The sequence below is a fragment of the Arthroderma uncinatum genome (assembly GCF_011692745.1).
Source record: "Arthroderma uncinatum strain CBS 119779 chromosome Unknown scaffold4, whole genome shotgun sequence".
Taxonomy (NCBI): Eukaryota; Fungi; Ascomycota; class Eurotiomycetes; order Onygenales; family Arthrodermataceae; genus Arthroderma; species Arthroderma uncinatum.
Window position 1 is genome coordinate 197755 of NW_022983866.1, and position 20281 is coordinate 218035.

The 20281-nt window shown below is 49.8% G+C and overlaps 6 protein-coding genes across 6 annotated transcripts; 3 read left to right on the forward strand and 3 right to left on the reverse strand.

Moving 5' to 3' along the window:
• Positions 1 to 1948: 1948 nt before the first annotated feature.
• GIQ15_05428 (NAD(P)H-hydrate epimerase) lies at positions 1949 to 2584 on the forward strand (the record flags this gene model as incomplete). Its single annotated transcript, XM_033552845.1, has 2 exons — positions 1949 to 2056; positions 2147 to 2584. 2 exons carry the CDS (start codon positions 1949 to 1951, stop codon positions 2582 to 2584), a joined length of 546 nt encoding a protein of 181 aa, XP_033403989.1.
• A 277-nt stretch (positions 2585 to 2861) lies between these two features.
• Positions 2862 to 5289, reverse strand: GIQ15_05429 (uncharacterized protein; the record flags this gene model as incomplete). The annotated part of the gene is made up of 3 exons (XM_033552846.1): positions 2862 to 4666; positions 4726 to 5179; positions 5242 to 5289. 3 exons carry the CDS (start codon positions 5287 to 5289, stop codon positions 2862 to 2864), a joined length of 2307 nt encoding a protein of 768 aa, XP_033403990.1.
• A 2085-nt stretch (positions 5290 to 7374) lies between these two features.
• On the forward strand, positions 7375 to 8412 carry GIQ15_05430 (serine-threonine kinase receptor-associated protein; the record flags this gene model as incomplete). The annotated part of the gene is made up of 4 exons (XM_033552847.1): positions 7375 to 7423; positions 7470 to 7488; positions 7549 to 8195; positions 8276 to 8412. The coding sequence occupies 4 exons, from the start codon at positions 7375 to 7377 to the stop codon at positions 8410 to 8412; spliced, it is 852 nt and encodes a 283-aa protein (XP_033403991.1).
• Positions 8413 to 8895: 483 nt separating this feature from the next.
• Positions 8896 to 10581, reverse strand: GIQ15_05431 (RNA binding domain-containing protein; the record flags this gene model as incomplete). Its single annotated transcript, XM_033552848.1, has 6 exons — positions 8896 to 9579; positions 9644 to 9710; positions 9766 to 9832; positions 10031 to 10054; positions 10390 to 10465; positions 10543 to 10581. 6 exons carry the CDS (start codon positions 10579 to 10581, stop codon positions 8896 to 8898), a joined length of 957 nt encoding a protein of 318 aa, XP_033403992.1.
• Positions 10582 to 11019: 438 nt separating this feature from the next.
• Positions 11020 to 12541, forward strand: GIQ15_05432 (uncharacterized protein; the record flags this gene model as incomplete). Its single annotated transcript, XM_033552849.1, has 2 exons — positions 11020 to 11607; positions 11858 to 12541. 2 exons carry the CDS (start codon positions 11020 to 11022, stop codon positions 12539 to 12541), a joined length of 1272 nt encoding a protein of 423 aa, XP_033403993.1.
• A 2960-nt stretch (positions 12542 to 15501) lies between these two features.
• GIQ15_05433 (serine/threonine-protein kinase MST20) lies at positions 15502 to 17703 on the reverse strand (the record flags this gene model as incomplete). Its single annotated transcript, XM_033552850.1, has 1 exon — positions 15502 to 17703. The coding sequence occupies one exon, from the start codon at positions 17701 to 17703 to the stop codon at positions 15502 to 15504; it is 2202 nt and encodes a 733-aa protein (XP_033403994.1).
• Positions 17704 to 20281: the final 2578 nt, after the last annotated feature.

Here is a 20281-nt window from a genome sequence, read left to right on the forward strand (position 1 = left end):
CCAAGGGACCTGCCTGTTATCGAACATAGACGGAGATCGGACTCTGGGAAAATGGCCCGAGGCAACAGGGACAATCCATATCTAGCGGATCGGGTATATCTTTCCGCCTTGGGACGATAATAGAGATGCATTCCGTCTAGTAACATCTAGATTATTGACATATCCTACTCTCCAGCCAATAGACGCCGCATCCCGAATCAAAATTTAAAATACAACGCAAATGCTTGATACATGTGTAAGTAGTGATGACGGAGCTCACCAGGAATAGACGTTGGAAAAGAAAAAAGGGTATGTAATATACAGAAAACAAGAGCGCTCGAGGATGCCGCGCAAGGGGAGGAGGTCGGGAGTATGCGTCTAGGCTGTGATGGGCGGCTTCTCTGCGCATTGTTTTGGTAATCATAACTGCCTCGGGAGACACGATACCGTCGAACGGCTCATTTAAATAAATCTTGATTAATTGGTATTTGCCGCCTTTTCCGTGGACTGCGGCTTAGCCTGCGCCTTTTGCGCCTTTCCCATTTTCGGTTCAAGTAAGCCAACCTAGTCGTAATTCACTATTATTAGCAGCTGTAACCGACTCGAGTAGTAAAATTCTGCTGCTCAGGATGTATGCAGCATCGCAGAGGTAGCTATGATATCGACTGGCAAAATTAAGCCCAACATACCAAACTTAACAACCGCCATACGCTTTCAGTTGGCTGGGCTCCTACACCAAGCCAATATTTTGTCCTGGCTCGATCAAGCAATATCTCTTTATACGGCTTCGCCCTTCGTGCTTCGTGATCTGTAAGGCCAACCGGCTTTTGTGGGACGGGGTTATAAGTTCCGAGGACTTCGATGGGCTTTGAGCAGGGGGCAATTCTGGTTCGAGTTCGTTAGCACTGCACAGCGGTTACATGACTTGTATCTTTAGCTCTTAAGCAGCGACTCAGTCATCACTGAGGGAGCGACAGATGCATTGAACGGGATCGTACTTTGCTTGAGAAAGGACAATGTTGTAGAATGGGTCGTGTCGTTTGCCGAGACGAGCCAGTCGAATTCGGAGCACCATTGTGAAAAGCTGGAGGGCTGGTTCGTGGATAGATCGATTGGGTTAACAGACGGGATATAGTGCCCTCCTGTATCAGCGACCAAGGGCTCGTTATTGATATATCTCTGTCTCGACGTCGACCGCAGCTTTCACGCGATGTTCATGAAAATTGTCCGGGACGGATGTTCTATTTTCCGCATACACCACGTGATCATTTTATATATTACATAAGCAAACAAACGTCATACATTTCTCAGAGCTCAAAAGAAACAGCTTCACTCTTGGAGATAGAAGTCTCAAAGGTGGTTGATGCTTGTATTTACTCTCTGGATGGTTTGAGATTCTCAGGGCAGGTAGATGATTAAGTTGTAAAGCCTGGATGTTCAGAACCTTGGTACCACAGCCGCTGTTTACATCCACTCGCAAATATAGCCGATTATCCATGATGGCATTAAAAGTTGAGTATCCAAAGGGAATCATGACATTCTCTCCTTTTTCTCACTTTACATCGGGCTATACCAAATGATTCCCCCGGTATTATGAACCGTCTAACGGGAATTGAATGATACCCAGACTATTAACCCCAAGGATGCATCCTCCCTCGATAAAGATCTCATGGATGCGGGGGCCTTCTCCCTCGACCAGTTAATGGAATTGGCTGGCATTTCTGTCTCTCAGGCTGGTATTGAATTATACTTCCTCTTCAGCTGGTCCACATTAAAAGTGCTCGCCTGTTCGAGAGAGTTTAGCTGACTCCTACCGATTCTCGGATGTTTCAGTATATCGAGTCCACCCGCCAAAAGAAGGACGCCATATTCTAGTTGCCTGTGGTCCGGGAAATAACGGTATGGGTGTACCCTCCCTTCCCCAAATGGCTCAATTTGCTTTGGCCGCGGAAAGTTTGTAAATCTCCTAATGGCGAATACAGGAGGTGATGGTCTGGTCGCCGCTCGTCACCTAGCGCACTATGGATATAAACCTACCGTCTATTATCCGAAACAGGGCAAAAACGAACTATATGAGGTACGTCAACACACCCTCATATACGCGATATACCCCAGATAATGCGTTCTAGACCTTTAAAGAAGCCATGAGCTAAACTATCTGTCACAGCGCCTCAAAACCCAGCTGAAGAATCTTTCTGTACCATTTACATCGGATTTCACTGCGTCTCTTGAATCATCCGATCTGGTAGTGGATGCTATATTCGGTTTTTCATTCAGCGGGCCGCTCAGAGACCCGTTTCCCGCCATAATATCCCAACTCGAGCGGACCGAGGTTCCGGTACTGAGCGTTGACGCACCCAGTTCATGGGACATCGAGTCTGGGCCGCCCAAGGATGGCCCTGGCTCGAAATTTATGCCTGACGTGCTGGTCAGTCTAACAGCCGCTAAGCCGTGTGCGAAATGGTTCAAGGGAAGACATTTCTTGGGCGGAAGGTTCTTGACCCCTGATATTGCGGGTAAGTATGGGTTGGATCTTCCGGAGTATCCAGGGGTTGATCAGATCATGGAGGTCGATGTGAACGGGGACGGGGGTGGGAGGCTCTGAGTCAGTTAGTTTAGTTCACGTTTGATCGTTGGGCGCCAGGCTGCTAAAACACGAGTTATGTTATTCATTAGGTAAATGATTTTCGGTGCATGAATCTAAGCCGATGATTAGAGTACCTTGGAGAAGCGGGTAGTTCTCGAAAAGTTATTCTAAGACATGCGATATTTATAACCCATCATTTCCAAGGCCGAACGACCAAAGCGCAGCATATAACAAGGAAGTACATGTCATTAGTAACTTCAAGTCTATGTAACGTTCATACTACCCCATTAGGACTCTAATTGATTGCGACTCTAATCTCGCTTATCACTCCTTTAACCCTTGGCTCCCGCCCAAACCCAGCATCTAGAACGCGAGTCAAGGTCCGTTCAAGTTCGTAGATTTCTTTCGCGGCCGCTCTGATTTCATAGTCTAGGCCAACGACTAGTGTTCCGAGAGCGACCAGCCCTCGATAAACGGCTTCTGAATCTTTCTCTTTCATCAGAACTTTCGTTAGCTGGTCGAGTAGCACTAACCCATGCTCCGACGCCTCCGGTGTGTCAACTCTTTCCTTCGTGGTCAGGTAAACGGCCAGATTGATGTATAGCGTTGTTGCAGCAATCGTCACATTGCGGTTACCGGTACCGACAGAATCTGACATGACAGAACCTATCTTGTTGGTGACTTCCTCAAAGCAACCAGCGACAAGCGTGCGGCCTGGATCGGTTTCGAAGAAGTTGGCCAACATGCGAATTGCCAGCATGGTGTTGTTGGGACTGAGAGGAGCGTCAAACACGCCGCTTGATATTATCAAAGCCACCAGATTTCCTTCGCCTTGATCCCAAGTTGCTGCGAGGGGGGAAGCAGCGGCAAGAAGACGGAGAAGATCTAGGCCTGGAAGCCGATTTCCAGCTGGCCAACTTGTTGATATCTTTACAAGTAGGGGGATGGTTGCCTCGACGACTGGTGACTTGGATAAAGTGGAGGGCTGTTCTAGTTGAGAGCAGAGAGCAGATACGGCTTCCATTTCCAAAGGGGCAAGAGATATATCCTTCGAACCCGAGGATATCAGCTGTGAGTTTAACTCGGAGATTTTCTTTTGTATCGCCTTCAAGTTTGCTGATTTTATGGAGAGGTATGACGTTTGTGGTAATACTTTTGGACGAGATTCTGGAAGAGATTGTTGCTGATATGTAGATTCGTTTGTCTGTGCTGGACCTACCACAGCCCCCTTGGTATTCGACGTTATAAAATTCGCAACCTGCTCCAGGTACGTTATAGGAAGCTCGTTGGTCTCGATAAACTTCTTTGCAACGTCGTACGGGTTTTGGGATAGGTTATATGGGAGCTTCAGAGGTGGCTTTCCATCTTCGATGTCGACGTCAAAGACGTAGTCGTAATCTTGGCCCATATATTCCACCTTTCTGCCACTGCTTCCAACAGAGTCCACAACGGTCCCAACGGGGACCCATTGAGACGCGGCGGAAGACCAGGTATGGGCGGTAACACTTCCGTCCTCTTCACGGATCATCTGGACTTGCCCATCCTTTGTTCCAGATTTCTGCTTAAGGAATTCCGGACTCGGGAGTTTTTCCTTGTTGACCTTTCCAACCTGTTCCTGGGGAATGGATGATTCCTTGACGGCATTCTCGAATATCTGTGTGGTAGCCTCGTCCGCATGGCGGTCCTCAGCTCGACTAAAGACTCGAGCTATCCTGTCACTCGCACCAGAGACGATATCACCGGACTCTGCGCATACGGCAACGGACCATACCGATATAGCAGGGTGTGTAATCGTTTGAACGCAGCTAGCACCATTCCATATCCTGACGGTCCGGTCTTCTCCGGAACTCACCAGCTCGCCAGATGGCAGGCTAGCGAGAGAGTAGATAAAGCTCTCGTGTCCGTGTAGCTGGCCGACCTGCTTTCCTTGGATCGTCCAAAGCCGAATGATACCGTCATTCCCTGCGGATGCTATTTGGGCACCCGATGCATGACCATCTGGAACCTTGCAAAGTGCTCGAACAACGTCCCCGCAGCCACGGAAGGTATTTAGTAGCTTTCCAGAGGTGTTGAACACACGTATAAGCTTATCAGCGCATCCTGTAACCCCATTAGCATGTGGTAGCTCCCATTGCACTCTTCAAAAAAGTACTGCTCACCCGTGATAACTGTATCTTTGTCGTACGCAAGAACAGCCCAGACACTACCGCCGTGGCCTTCCAAAACGACCTCTTTGCTCCATTTTCCAATCTCCCATAGACGACCGGTCGAGTCCCAGCTTCCACTAGCTAGCCATGTACGATCAGGCGAGACAGCGAGGGCACATACGTTGTTAGTATGACCCAGCAGCATGCGATCTGCATTCTCATCGGCAGCTTTCCCAGGCTGTCTTGCTTCTATTATTGTATCCTGACCACCGCTGAATATCAATCCCTCCGGATAGTCTTCCGTAGGCGGGCAGTATGCCAGAGAGTTTATGAATGCCGACCCATGCACGGTGATCTTGTCATCGAATTTAGGAGGCGGGGAGGATATGACCGTCCACATGCGTACTGTGGCATCTCGGGACGATGTTAGGACTGTTTTGGGATTTGGGAAGGCCACAGCTCGAACCTATAAACAAAAGGGTCAGTCAAAAGGTTCTGGGTCTGAGTATGGCATCCGTATCAACTGACATCATCGCTGTGGCCTTCCAGGAGCGCGGAGATCTTGAAGTCAGGCATACAAGGAACGCTGCAGTTTGCGGAGTAAACGCTTCAAGTTAGTATCCGGAAGATAATTGCGAGGCTCCAAGACTTGATGAAAAGAAAGAACAGCAACTAGGTGAGCAGTGAGAGATCCGTGTTGCTGCAGAGTGTGGGGGGCTTTCTTCTATATACAACTTGTGCTCTATATCGAATGACATAATACAGCTGTTAGTCACCTGACCTAAGCATCTGCCGTCTTAGACCATCATCTTTGAGTGATAAGTTAGTTATTTAGTTACGGGTGGTAAGATAGTTATGGTATAAGATATAGGTGGGAATAGAATGGAGATATAAGGAGAGGTTAACTAATGTGAGTTGCTAAGGTACCTACAAACTTATACCTCTATGCATATTTTGTATGAGAGTATACATTATTACAAGTACCCAGTTCAACGACATCCATCAACTTCCTACCTGATAGTAATATAGAAGTGGACAATGATAAAAATAGGCCTCAACCAGCATCTACACATACTTCTGCTTCTGGATAGACATACGAGTACTATCGATCGTAACTCGTATGTAACAGAATGCTCGAATCCTGTAATTTCGCATCCGCTCTCCGGCGATTAAATGATAGAGTTTAGTATCATTGCCTCTGGTGGATAAAAATAGCCACGTAGGTTTGATAATGGGAATATGGTGATGTCAAAGAAGTCAAACTCGATCTAGATACTCACGGGGGAGTATGGCCGGTATCAAGCATGCTGAGGCTACCGTCAACAGCACAACCACTCCAGGACACTCCCTCTGTATAGGTTCGACCGCGGGGCTCGGAATCGATGAACTCGCCGAGACATCTCCTCCAACGCCAGCCAGGTTGCTCACTAGCCAAAGGATATATCCCTGTGAACAAGCCGATGGGCCAGGGACGTCCGGGATGCGCCAAATTGCAGGGAAAAGTCATGGACGGGCCAGTGTTCCCCTGCAGCAAAGTTTCTTCAGCCCAAGGACGCGCTGATCTCGATGTGTTATATCTTATATCGTCCATTCTATGTCCATTCTATGTCTATTCTATGTCTTTTCTATCGTCTTTTCTACTGAGGTTGAAGAATAGAGATCATGTGCCCTGGCGCCTTGCCTGATCACGCCTAGCGCTTCCTCCCTCCGAGCTAAACTCTCCACCGAGCCCTGTGTGCTGGTATCAAAAAACGCAGTTTTGTCCTTTTCTCTTCACGACGTATACGACCATTCCCTCCAGGAAGTTCTCGCAGAGCATCGTCAGTGTCTCTAGAAAGGGTCTTGGGAGACGGAGACGCCCGTCTTCACCGTTCGCCCTTGCTGGGCTGCTCTTCGTCTATCTCGCCACCTCTTTCTCTTCCGCTCCCTTTAGACGACTCTTCTTTTTAATGACAGGAATGTTTTGACGACTGAACGGATTCCCTTCTTCTCATATTACCAGTGTAAAGACCGGTGTTCTTGGCCTCTGTTTTGCTACCCGAGATACGATTCCTGTCTGGCTCGGGGATCTCTATTTCGCTAATCTTCTTGATATCTCTCTTCTCTCCTTGGGTCTTTTTCTTCTCTTCATATTCTTTCCTTTTAACGCCCGTCTACGGACCGTTTTATTTTCTTTATTCTCCCATTTCTCGGCTTGTGACTGCTATTTCTCAGTCACCAGTCACCCTGTCTCTGAGCAGATGGCGTCGGGTAAGCGGTTTCCTACCAACAGCTACCCCTCCATGACATGGCAACCTGTAACAATGACTTGACCACCGTTGGATTGGCAGGGGACCGATTTTCAACGCAAAAAAAGGATGTTTTTGCTGACGATGGGGGCTTTTTACTCTAGATGCTTCAAAGGTTGTGCCCTTGACTTGTCATGGACATTCACGGCCTGTCCCTCATATCAGCTTCTCTTCAATTACCGAAGATGACCAGTACTACCTGATCTCAGCATGCAAAGGTACATTATGGACTGGTCTTTCTCTGCTATAGCACCTCGGTTAAGATTTTCAATATAGATAATAACCCTATGCTTCGAGATGGCATAACTGGTGATTGGTTAGTAAAATACTTCTAATTTGTGTAGCAACATCTCTTTTATAACCTCCAACTGACATGACCGCATCAATCAAGGATTGGGACATTTTTGGGCCACAAGGGTGCTGTATGGCAGGCAAGACTATCTGTGGATGCTACTATTGCTGCTACAGCTGCTGCAGACTTCTCTGCGTATGTTGTTCCCTAAGCATCTAATCAGTCTTATTGCTTACTTTTCACTCTCTGTCCCAGAAAGGTATGGGACACACATACGGGCGAGTGTCTGCACACACTGCAGCATTCCCACATTGTTCGAGCTGTTGCATTCCCTGTTCAAGCTGGCCCCCAGATCCTGGCTACCGGCGGCATGGAGAAGAAACTACGCATCTTCGACCTTTCTCGAGCACAAGGTAGTAGTTCTTCCTCTCCTACGTCGCAAAGCGGCTCGGGAACTGCAAACGGAGCAGGCTCAAGCTCAAACTCTGCCAACACAATGAGCTATGAAATCGGGCCTGGCGTACATACCGGCACCATCAAATCCATTATCTGGTACCAGGACTACAACATCCTCGTCACCGCAGCTGATGATCGGAAAGTACGGTGGTGGGATCTTCGCTCCCGTCATCCATGCGCGGAGTACTCTGTAGATGGAATCATCGGCAGCTGTGAACTGAATGCCGTTTCAACCACGCCAAACGACCCGGGCGTGTTGAGCGTTGCCGCTGGAAAGTCAGCTTACTTTTTCGACCCCGTTCAACCTGGTCGACTGATGAAGAAAGCGGACTTCTCATACGAACTTGCTAGTGTTGCTGTAAATAAGGCTACGAACCGGTTCGTCACCGGAAGCACGGGTGATACCTGGGCGCGCGTTTACGATCTCGAAACGGATGAAGAGCTAGGTATTTATATTCACACTCCGCCCCCCGCTATGGAGGTATTAGTTCTATACCGCTGTGCAGGTTTACTGATATATCTTTAGAGGTTCAACGAGGCCACCACGGCCCTATCTGGTCACTTAGCTACTCCCCAGACGGAAAGATTTACGGTACAGGAAGCGAGGATGGAACTATCAAATTATGGAAAGCATGTAGAGAGCCATATGGTCTATGGAGATAGGGATGGGAATTTAATGCATAAAATTTGCAGGTCAAAGGATCATGTAGGAAGAACCCCTTAAAGGTGGTTGGTTAGCCATGTAGGGTTACTTATGGAGAAACGGGGGTGGTTCTTGTTACCTTCAAAATAACAATACCACCCTTCATCTACATTTCTATTATTGACTTGTTTCTAATGATACTGTCTCTGCATATATTGGGATAAGAGCTTGCTTTCTCGTGGTGAGTTACGGCATACTTGTTCGTGAGTTAGTTGGAGAAAGAAACACAGGCATAGCTCTTATCAATTTAGATGTTTTCCTGTTATCTGGTTCCTATTGCTATCAAAGGTCAAAGTTGATATCTCATACAAAGCGGAGAGTAGTAAAAATATGCCGAACATCTGTCACAGTGTTATGCAACTCACAATTGCGGCCCGGGAATAGATTCAGTCTTTATATTTCCATAGCCGTACAAGCCGCCAAGTAACCCCCAAACAGCACGCCTATTCAATCATGTCAATGTCCTCCTCAGCACCAGCCGCAGGAGCGGGAGCAGGTTGGCTAGGCTGAGCGGCTTGGTTGGCATCGGTAGCTGCAGCAGTAGTAGTGCCAGCGTCGGCACCCGTAGCAGCTTCAGCTCCAGTATTCGCCTTCCCCCAATAATCTTCCATCTCCTGATCCAACTCTTCCTGCGTCTTTTTCGTTCTTCCTGTTCCACGAGTTCGGCTATCGTTGCCTTCTCTAGCCTCTCTACCGCCGCGACGGCCTCTGTTTCTCCCAGAGTCATGTTTCCGTATCGGCGATCGTTGACCGGGTACATAGCGATCGATGTTCTCTGGCGGTGCAAGGTTGGTATTGTTCCGCCTGCTCCGTCGTCCACCGTTAGCGTCTGCGTCTGGGCTGAGACTGCGGCTGTCTCTGCCTCGTGGCCTTTCGGCACGATCGAATAGGCTACCCTTTGGCAACTCGGCGGAGTCGAATGGGTTGCGGCGTCTAGGGCCGGCGTTAGACGTGACTAGGGAGAGACGGATTGGTTGACCCTTGGCGTTTGCGCCGTCGAATTCTTGGATAGCGGTCTGCGCATCGGACAGTCGTTTGTATGTGACGAATGCAATGCCTTCGGAACGACCGGCTCGGTCATAGAGTAGAGAGACGGAATTGACTGGTCCAATGCGGGTGAACAGCTCCTATACGGACTGGAGTTAGGATTTTGGGTGCTTGAAGCGTGGTTGGATTGAATAATAGTCGAACCTCGAGATCTTCTTGAGTCAAGTCATAGTGAATATTGTTTACTCGAACTTTTGACCCACGTGAATCGCTGAGTTCATTATAGGTTAGCGATGAAGCTTATATGCACGAGAGAAAGCACATACTGGTCGACAACGGGGCCAGAGTTGTATCGGTCGGTGCGAGGTTGTCGTGGGGGTCGGGAAGAGCGTGCTAGAATGCCAATGTTAGTATCTTACCCCAAAGAATAAGTAGAGGTAGAGACTGACTATCTCTATCATCTTCAAACCTGTCATGAACCCAATCACTACCAATAACGAAACAGCCTGTTAGTCTTGAACGCCTAGACGATTCCAAGCTCCGAAGAATGTAGTGTTGGAACCCTCTCCATCTTCCATATTTAGTACTCACAGGTCCAAATCTGCACGGTCTCCTCTGGAAGGCTGTTGTTACTCAGAGGAAAAGGACAAAGGTTAGCCGAAGGTCAGTCAGATCTAGTTGATATGGCCTTGTGTATCATATCGGAGAAGTGTAATTCTTCTTTCTGCTGGAATAGAGGCAGGAGCGTGAAATGCGCCGAAGCGCGGCCTGGGAGAGCAAGACGTGCTTCGGCGCATCCCACGCCTTGAGCCACACGGTACGGCTTTGCAGGTAGCTAAGGCAGCGATGGGAGGAAGAGGATGAGGACCTATATATATCAACAGGACCGCCAGGTTAGTGTCAAACGGCTTCCGGAGCGGGATCTTGTATGTCCATGTATATAATTGAACCGACCTTCTGAGAGTCGCGGTAGTTATTCCTTCGGGGGCGGCTATTCGCCATCCGGTCTCGAGGGCGAGAGGTATTCTACATAGCAAACGTCAATACATGTCTCTTCATTGCCATCGCTGCCTTAAGGCTCGAGGATGGACGTAGAAACTCACAGGGCGTTCAGCTATGATCTCATCCAAGCTCTGGTCCATCTTTGGAGCAATCGGGCTGTATCTTTTCTCGTTCAACTCGGATATTGTGCAATGAGGATGCAGACGCAGAGGCCGACAGGGTATATAGTGTCTACTCGTCTTCAATGCTCCAGCAGTGAATCTTCAGACCGAGCAAAGGTGTGTTTTTGTCCGTACTCTCTTGACCCTGAACTGAAGCCTTATCACGGCCTGCTCGAAATTAGTGAGCTTAGTCATCATATTCAACACGTGATCACTAACATCGGAATTTTCTGGGAGAGCAAACTTCTTCTGGCCTTTTTTCCTCCCTGTATAGCAGATAGCAGCTACGACAGCCAGCATTTCCAACCCATTGGCTGATTAAAGGCATATAAAGTCGCAGCGAGGGCTCAGCTGTTTTGTTTGCTGAACCCTCTATCATTTTTCCGTGTCTTTATACCGTCTTTTTGACCTCTCACAATGCCTCCACGATTAGGAAACGCACAACGGCTCCTCAGCTCTCAGCGCCAGATTACTTCCTCTCAATCTCCTTTAATATATAACTCATCGACCGCCCTCTCTTCGTCGTCTATATCCTCGCCATGTCGGTCTCTCCCTCAATCGCGTGCGTTCAGTTCCACACCCAGAGTCCAGGCTGGCCCGAGTCTTCGTCAGGAACTGATCTGGTGGTTAAAGGGACCTGGCTCGGTGTTCAGGAACCCTCTGCCCGGAAGCACAAACTATGTCAGCGCCTATGATGATAAGGGAGTTTTACGACGTGAGAGACATAGGCGGTTCGAAGGTGAGGATGCCGAGGAAAAGAACGAGGGCGAGAACGAGGACGAAGATATTAGCGCGGAGCGGATGGAAGATCTTAGGCCATTCCCTCTCAATCAGACCTTTCATAGTCAGAGTGTGTTGAGTGAAGAGTTGCGGAACGAGATCTACGAGCAGGTTGTTACTAAGGGAAACAGCGTTCGGCATGTCAGTGTGTCGTTTGGGATTGATATGAGGCGTATTGGAGCAGTGGTGAGGTTGGTTGAGTTGGAGAAGAGGATGAGGAGCGAGGTATGTTATATTCCCCGTTGGCGTTTATACCATATACCCTAAAAAAAAAAGAAGCGTGCATCGCTATCTTCTTTCTATGATGAGTAAATTTTTCGATTAGTCTTGATGACTCCCCTGGGAGAATGCTTAAGTCAATTTAAAATTATATCTCTCTGAGAAAGAAAAGATGTACGCAGTCTCCTGCAATACGCTACTTGATCAAAGTCACACACCACCCTTCAATTGAATCAGAAGACTGACCTGGATGCAGAAAAAACCCCTCGCATTACCATATGCCCGTGCAATCCATCAAATGGTCCCACTCACACCACTTGCCGAAAAGGGGGAGCTGCAACGTCGTCATGAGCCGATCAATGATCTCCCAGTTCACAAACTCACCGACCCTCAAATATTCTACCCAGTATCTGAATCCCGCAGGTTCACTCGCGTTGACGCTGCACGAGTATTCTCAGCAGCACCCGAAGTCACTGAGGACAAACGCGACGTGCCCGGAAACACACCCGAGGCCATCGCCAAGATAACGCAGGCCCCTCACAACATAGAGAGGGTCGGCAAAGGAGCGAACGAGCAGCAAGTTCTTCAGCCGGCGGATGTTCGAATCCCCCATCCTCATCTCGTTGCATTTGAGCACGACGTGATCGAGTTTCCTAGCGAGACCCGTAAGCGCAGCCAGCGTTACAATGACCGTCTAAAGGCCGAGATGGAGAAAGAGACCCTCCGCAAGGAGAAGAAAAAGGCCCGAGAAGCCGCTCAGTTAACCCGGGTTCAGCCTGAGAATGGCCGCTTTGAGTTCCGGTTCCGAGACGTCGTTGTTAGCCGCGAGACTACCGGGCTGGACGGCCGTGGTGTGAAGGGTGTTGGCCGACGGTACGGCGTGCCTCACGCAGACAGGAGGAGAGGAGAGGTCAAGATCCCGACCAAAGTGGAGGTTTAATGTATTACTATACCACTGTTCTGTTTCCCTTTTGCATTCCTTTTGGCTGTATACTAGGAGCCTGCCCACTGTACAATATATATGTCCATTAGCGGAATAAACGATCTTGGCCATTCCCTTGACTCCTTAAAACAGCGTCCGTATCTCTCTACCAGCGTAAGATACAATACTTTTTTACATACGTCCATACATCCATACGTCCATACGTACAATACTTCCATACATACGGAGTACGAACTGCAGCTTGCATAAATACAGGCTGCATACCATCTTTGCATACGAGCGTGCAACAGGAAAATCACCCAGGTATCCAAGCAAAGGATGCTCGCTTCTTCTCGAAGGCGGCCTTGGCGGGCGGGTTACATCGCAGGTCACGGAAAAGCCTTGGCACTCCTTCTTCAGGCCCCGGCGCCAAGCCCCAGATACCACCCGCTTGGCACGTCTTGGCAGCCCGCCTTCCTCCTGATTTTCCCGCCGTGTCACGGCTGCTTTTGGCCATCGCGGGCCTGCAGTTGGCTGACTTATGCTTATGCTCGCGGGGCGTACATGCTGCACCGTCAATCATTCTTTCGTTTCTTCTTCATGCATCGCCCCGATCTGGTCGTGGTTCGTACCGATTGGGCGCGTCGAGACTCCTTTCTTTCTCTCCCGGCTCGTCCGTAACAAGGCGTGTGGGCGGTCGCCTGCAAAGTCCTGCGCGCCGACTATATCTGACCATGTCGTGCCATGCCAATACTCCGCGGTGTTGCGCATTCTTGCGCACTCTTGGTATCGATAGTAGGCGCTGCACTGCCTCCTGCGTCGCACGTCGATGATGAGCGACAAACGAAGCCCGCCCAGAGAGCCAAGATGAGAGAAGAGGGAGATCATACTTACCTAGTGTAGATCATGGATCTTGATATGTTTGGTTTCATGCGACCGACCTTAAAAAAAAAAGGGTAGGAAGAAGAAAAGAAAAAAACAAGCCTCGTTTCATTCATCTCGCAGCGAGCGAACGAGCGAACGAGAGAGAGAAAGAATAAAAAAGGGGAGGCCAAGGTATCAGCGAAAAGAAAAAAAACAAGAACAGATAATCCAGTTCATTCGGATACACAGACAAGACCTTTCTACCCCCTATCCTATATCCGCTTCTTCGTTCTTCAGCCTTCTTGGCCCGCTGGGCCATCTGACAAGGCAAACGAGACCTGAGAGGTTTATCCATACCCCAGATCCATACACCTACATACCTTACATGCATCCATAACCCATACACATGTCCACAGACAGGCATACGCAAATGACCTCTTTCATGTGTTCATTCAGATCATCAGCCTCTCTGAGACGTGGATACCTTGGCCAGTCTTAAATTTCATTTTTTATTTCATCCATCTCTTCCCTTCATGCTGTTGCGAGAACGAACGCCCTTGGCATGGCGTATGGCTTACGTAGCTGGATCTCGGCGACGAGACGGGTTCGATGGGCGTGAAATTTGATACCCTGTGCTCCCGTCTGGGTGCTGTATTTGACACGATCGGCTCTTCATCATCAGCTCGCCAATGTTTTCAGCAGGGTGCGATTGGTCCGCTCTTGGCGCCGACGGCGGAGGGACATATAGTATGAGTTGGCATTGCGGCAGGTATTGGTGGCATTGCACAAATATGAGACGGAGGATGGATGCATAACTTACGCGCCGAAGAGAGTCGATGTGTTCGGAAATGACCGGCAAAGTCAAGAGGTGAGGCTGATTCAGTAAGAGGCTGGGCTGGATTAGGCTGGCTGGATGGTCTGGGTTGGCTGGTCTGGTCTGTTGGCTATGGGTGGCTTGTTGGCTGGTTGTGAACTGGTCCGCGACGAGATGAAGGGAACCGTAAATAGCTGGCCAGCAGACATACACCGCCAAGAGGTGATATCTGGACAAGTGATCAAGCTGACCTGGCAGCATGTAAGACACAGAGACGGATGTTCCGAGTTATATGTTTCGAGGTAGTAGAAGAGCCGTTGCCAAGAGGGCGTAGGTTGTAGTGCGACGATGGAGATGGAAGATATCGAGATGCGAGGGTGATAGTTGGCCTGTTAAGGGCAGGCATTGCACAGTTCATAGGGGCACGAGGGTTGCCAGGGGAAGAGACGCCACTGATCATATCAGAGCACATATCGAGTACAACACTATGCAGTGTACAGGCAAAGTCATGTAGCCAATGGTAATGTATCTCATTCAATGCCTCGCAGCAGTAGCTTAGTATAGCAGTTGACCAGAAACAAGCCCGTGTATAGAAAGGAAAGACAGCATTATCGTAAGGAAAGGCAACAAGTATAGTAGTGGTGGTGGTAGTAACCCAACAATCAATCCATTGACGTTAATATTAAAACAAGACACAAACATTAATCCTAAACAGACAGGTTTTTCAAAGGTTTTGTTATCAAAAGTGTGTTTTTTTTTTTCAAGTCACCATACCATGTAATCGCAATCAAACAATCAGCTAGACACGGAGGACAGGAAAAGAAAGAGAAGTAAAGAGAAAAAGGAAACGAGAGAACTCTCAACCCTCGCTCGGGGAGAGTATATTAAACAACGCCAGTTTAGAAGAACAATTTAGCAAGTTGGGATATTCACACAGAAACAAAAAGGCCAACCAACCGGTTAAAGCAAAAGGTGGAAAGTTCAAAGGTGGAAAAGGTAAGAAGGAAAGGAATTGGGGGCCGTTATTTATGTACGCTTGAAAAAGGAATGTTGATGATAGAAAGCCTCAGGGCAAGGGGAAAAGAGAAGGCAAAAGGACAATCTTTTCAGTGAGGATTAAAAGGGCTAGAGAAGGATGGAATGATGATGATGATAGGAAATTGGACCCCCGATGCAATCGTGATGAGCAAACATGAGCATAAACAGAAAGCCTCCCTTTGTATGTGTATGGTGAAGATAGGAAAAGTTGAGATAAAGGAAAAACGTATTCTTGATCGGGCGTGCAGTGGCAGCGCGATGATTAATAGCCATCACCCATATCAAAGCGGTACTGAGGCAGGTATTTCTTCTGAGGCGGGAAATGATGGTGAATCTTCTGCACAACCATCTTGCTGGCGAGTCGAGAACTTCCCTTGTTGGTGACATCAATGCCACCGCGTTCTTGAGACTCTACGCCTTTCTTGCCAGCCTCTGGTGAGCAGCATTCGACAGACTTCATGAAGCGATCGCCGATAACCTCGGCGATGGTGGCGCGTTTCGAAGGGTCGGGATGCAACATCTTCAAGAGAAGGGTCTTGAAGTTTCTGTTACCGATCTGCTTGAACGCGGGTCCGCAGGAAGGGAGTTTGTCGTCGCTTGGAACGCCGGTGGGCGAGGTGGCAAGGAACTTTTCCCAGCCGTTGATGAAGCGGGAATAGTTGGCGTGTTCGGCGTTGGCAGTGGGCCAGAGGTTGCCGCGGAAGTGGAGGGTGAGGTAGACGACGGCGCAGGACCAGACGTCGAGCGGACGAGGATCATAGCTTGCCTTTTTGGCCAGGACTTCGGGCGCGATGTATGGCAGGGAACCGCAGATACCGGGTGAAGAGAGACGAAGGTCGCCCATCTCCTTACCGCATTCGCCTCCGGAGCTGCGAAGGCCAGGGTGAAGACCAGAGAAGACCTCTGAGACGCCAAAGTCGGTTATCTTGATGTATCCGTCGTCTGAGAGGAGGAGGTTCTCAAGCTTGATGTCACGGTGGGCGATACCATTTTCGTGCAGGTGAGCGACACCACGAACGATCTGCTTGAAGAAACACTGGTTGTCCTTTGGAGTGAGATAGTTCTTCTGCACGAGCGAGAAGAGTTCGCCGTACGAGCAGTATTCCATGACATGGTTGTATCGCCCGTTGTGGGTGCAGAGACGGAAGGATTCGACGATGTTCGGGTGGTGGAGGGACTGGGCGATGGAGAACTCCGATTTCACTTTCTGCTCGTATTCGAGTTTGTCTTCCTTTGAGCCACATTTGCGGAACTCCTTGACTGCGAACAACTCGGATTTACTGCTTCCCTTGCGACACATAATCTTGACGGTTGCAGTGGCTCCACGGCCGATCTCTTTACCTCTCTTTCCGGGCATTTTGCTGCTGTTGGTGTACTCATCGCCAAGTAAACAGGTGCTGACGGAAAAGTCGTCGGGCAGGCTGGTGCTCATGCGGCGAGCCTTGAGGCCAGCGCCAGAGACTGCAGGGATAGAGAATCCGGGTCGCTCGGGCTGGTTTTGGACGTCACCTAGGCTTGGAGAGCGGATACGGGGGTCCTCGTCACGCTGGGGTCGAGGCGTGGCTCCGAACATGACCCTGCTTCGTTCACGGAGGCTGAGGCCGGTGGATGAGCGGTTAGGTCGTTTGGGAGCGAAGGGGCCCTCTGCGGCTGGCGAGACGCCGAGAAGCATGGGGTTCTGGCCTCCATGGAGAGTGCTGGATGGAGAAGAAGGCGACTGGGGAGAATTCGAGCGAGAAGAAGTTGGAGAGTGTTGGTTTGTGGAGGAGACGGATCCCTTGCGGTTGGACGGCTGGAAGAGATTGAGAGATAGTTTTCGAGGGTCCGAGCCGCTGATCGGGGTTGGTGGTGGCGCCATGGCTTCGGAGGAAGTACTTGGGCGTCTAAACATACCCTTGATGGATTTGGATGCCTTTCTCAGCGGGGAAGAACGCTGTGAATTCGAGGCTGAAGTGGTAGGACGCTGCTGAGGAATTGGAACTGGAGCAGTCTGAGCAGAAGAAGTAGTAGGGGGAGAAATAGGAACCGCCGCAGTGGAAGGTTTGGCGGGCGTTGATGGGGGCGTGGGTTCGGTATTTACGATGATCGGCCTCTTGAGCACCTCGACAGGGTTGGCGTGGACGTCGACGACCGGATCTCTGCTGGGCGGGTCGATGCGAGGATGATGGCTGTGGAAGGGGTGATGTGAGACGCTGGTCGGGGTGACCGGCTCGGAGGGCTCGGTGGCAGACTCTTCTTCTTCTTCGTGGATGACCTCTGGCAGGTCTGAGCCGCGAATACTCTCCGGCAGGTCGATCGTGGGCCGTGCTGGAGTTTTTACCTCGAGGGCCGGAGCAGGGTGTTTAACTTCTTCCTCCTGGTGCTGCTGCTGCTGCTGCTGCTGCTGCGGCTGTGGCTGCTCGTTTTTATCAGTCTGGCTTTGGCTGGGCCAGGGCGAAAGGTTGACGACAGCGGTGGTGGCCATGATCGTCGAGGGTGCTGGGATGAGCCCTGCTGGAGGTGGTGATCGAACAGGAACGTGAACTGTCTACACCGAGTTATGCTCAGATAAGTTTTTCACTCCCTTGCAATCTTCCTTGCAATCTTTGCTGTTGATATGGCCAATTGTGGTCTTGTTGCTGATGCCTTGACGTCTTTGTGATGTCTGGTGATGATGACTTTGGTGTCTTGATGATGGTGTCTTTGATGATGGATGGAGTTGATGAGGCTAATCTCTCTGGAGCGAGCTGAAGCGGCCAGACGGAGCGTGTAGGAGACGCAGAGCCGAAGCAGAGACTGGACGTGGAAAGAAACTGGGACCGGATAGCGAACCCATCAGACAAAGGCCAGATGCATGTGGTTGACGGCAGTAGGACAATGATGGTGTGGACAGTGATGACTAGAGTCAAGTGTCAAGTGTGAGAGTGAGGTGAGGAGAGGAGAGTCTTGAAGAGAGAGAAGAAGAAGAAGAAGAGGAGGAGGAGGACGTCTAAAGAAGAAGAGGGAGGAGTATAAACGGAAGAAGCAGAAGGGGGGAGGGCCAAGCAAGCAAAATCTTTGTATCGCCCGTACCGAAGAGCCCCGTATGCAAAAAACCGCCGTACTACCCCGTACTGCAAATATGGACGATACGCCCATAAAACAGCATAAAACAGCAAGTATACGCCCAGCACACACCAAGAAAAGCCGAGGCACGGCAAGAAAGTGCCTTGCCGGTGTATGGCCCGTACGTGGGGACGCCTTGAGTTGATACCGTATCGAAACCGACCAGCCGGAAGAAGAAGAAAAAAACAGCAGCAAAAAAAAGAAACGGGCTAAGTTTTGGGTGGAAAATCCTCCACACTTGAAAAACAAATACCGCGGGCAGACGGCGAGTGATGTCATATACGTACGGTACGATGATACGGTGATATGACACGACACGACGATGACACGACGAGATGATGGTGAGATGATGATATAGAGATGGGATGTTAGTGAGATAGGGGATAGGGGAGAGGTAGGGATAGGTGAGTGTGAGAGATAAGGGTGAGTGGTGGTATAGGGAATGGTTGACTCTTTCTTTTTAAAAGCTCGTATATACAGTTGACTGTTTACGGAGAGCTCAACTGCCGTCAATCGCTGAAAAAGAAACCACCAGAGCCAGCACAGCATCATCAGAAATATGTGTCTGTTGTTGTCGCCAGCCAAGCCTGTAACGGCCACATCGCCAGGCCCAGCAAATACTGCGACTGCCCAGTCTACATAGTCCTGCTTGGCTGAAGATCAGGAGTCGGCCACATCAATATCGATATCAACATCACATCACATCAGCATCAACCACAACTATCTTAACTACGAGATGGAGTGTTATGGAGTTATGGAGTATGGAGATGGTGGCTTTCGTGTTTTATAGGGCGATAGGCTTTGCCAACCCTGCCCATGTCGCGGAGGATAAGACAAACCATCCGCGCGGGCTTCTCGTTAGACCGCGAGGACTGCGTCTTGCGTGCTCGACGGGAACCGGTGCCGAAGGTTTATCCTCGAAACCCCTTCTGCCCCTTCTGGTATCCCGGGCCGTCTATACTACACCATTACTGCGTACAGCATGGTGGCTGTTTGCTGGGGTAACGAGGTCTGCCATGCGAGGCGACAGAGTTGGCACTAGAATGTAAAGCAAGGACGGGCGGCCTTGCTCTTCTATTCGACTTGTCGCGAATTTCCCAGCAGCCGCCGATTCCTGAACATAAAAATCGTGGAGGGGGGACGTCTATTGGGTCGCTGCAGGGAGGACGCTGATTCGGCGACGGGTTTGCTGGAGAACTCGCCCTGGTCCCTCGCCCTTCTTCCGGCTGTATCCTCGAGCACACAGACGCCCGTCAAAACACCCCGACTGGCTGGTCTACACCCTAGCACTATGGACATTCCGATATAGGGGATGGACATATCAACCTGGTATACGGAGGAGAGGACTCGGTATATGAGACGGGATAAGAGAGAGAAGAGAGGGTCGCGTGCTTGCTTCCTTCAATCGGCCACTGGACATGTTGCGATCAATTAACTAGCTAGCCGCCAGTTCCTTTCGAAATTCCCCAGCCGGCCAAGACAGAGGGAGATGAAAAAGACACTCGGGCCCAGTGACTGGCCGGGTTGGGATGCTTGTTACATACGTGCATGATGCATGCACCAAACATCAACACCAATCTACTGACTACAAGAAGACAATAAGAAGCACACAAGCAATACAATAAGAAGAAAGAAGAAAGACGAGGCGAGACAAGAAGAAAGAAGAAAAAGAAGAAGAATCCATGACAGAGGCACGGGACGCGGACAAGTCAATTGCAGTCAAGCTTCTGCATAGTCTCGTATTCAACGGGAAGCAGAGCAAAAGAAACTGCAGAGTTGCTTACTTTTCTCATCTCTCTGTTTGGCGTACCCTTTGACTCTCCTCCCCTTACTTCCCGACCGATAGACAGCCGCTGACACACGACAGCACCCAAAACAAGAAACAAGCTCGAACTAGGCGTCTCGGTAAGAAAGCGGCCTCTGCCAGCCCGAATTGCAATGCTTTTTTCTTTCTGGGG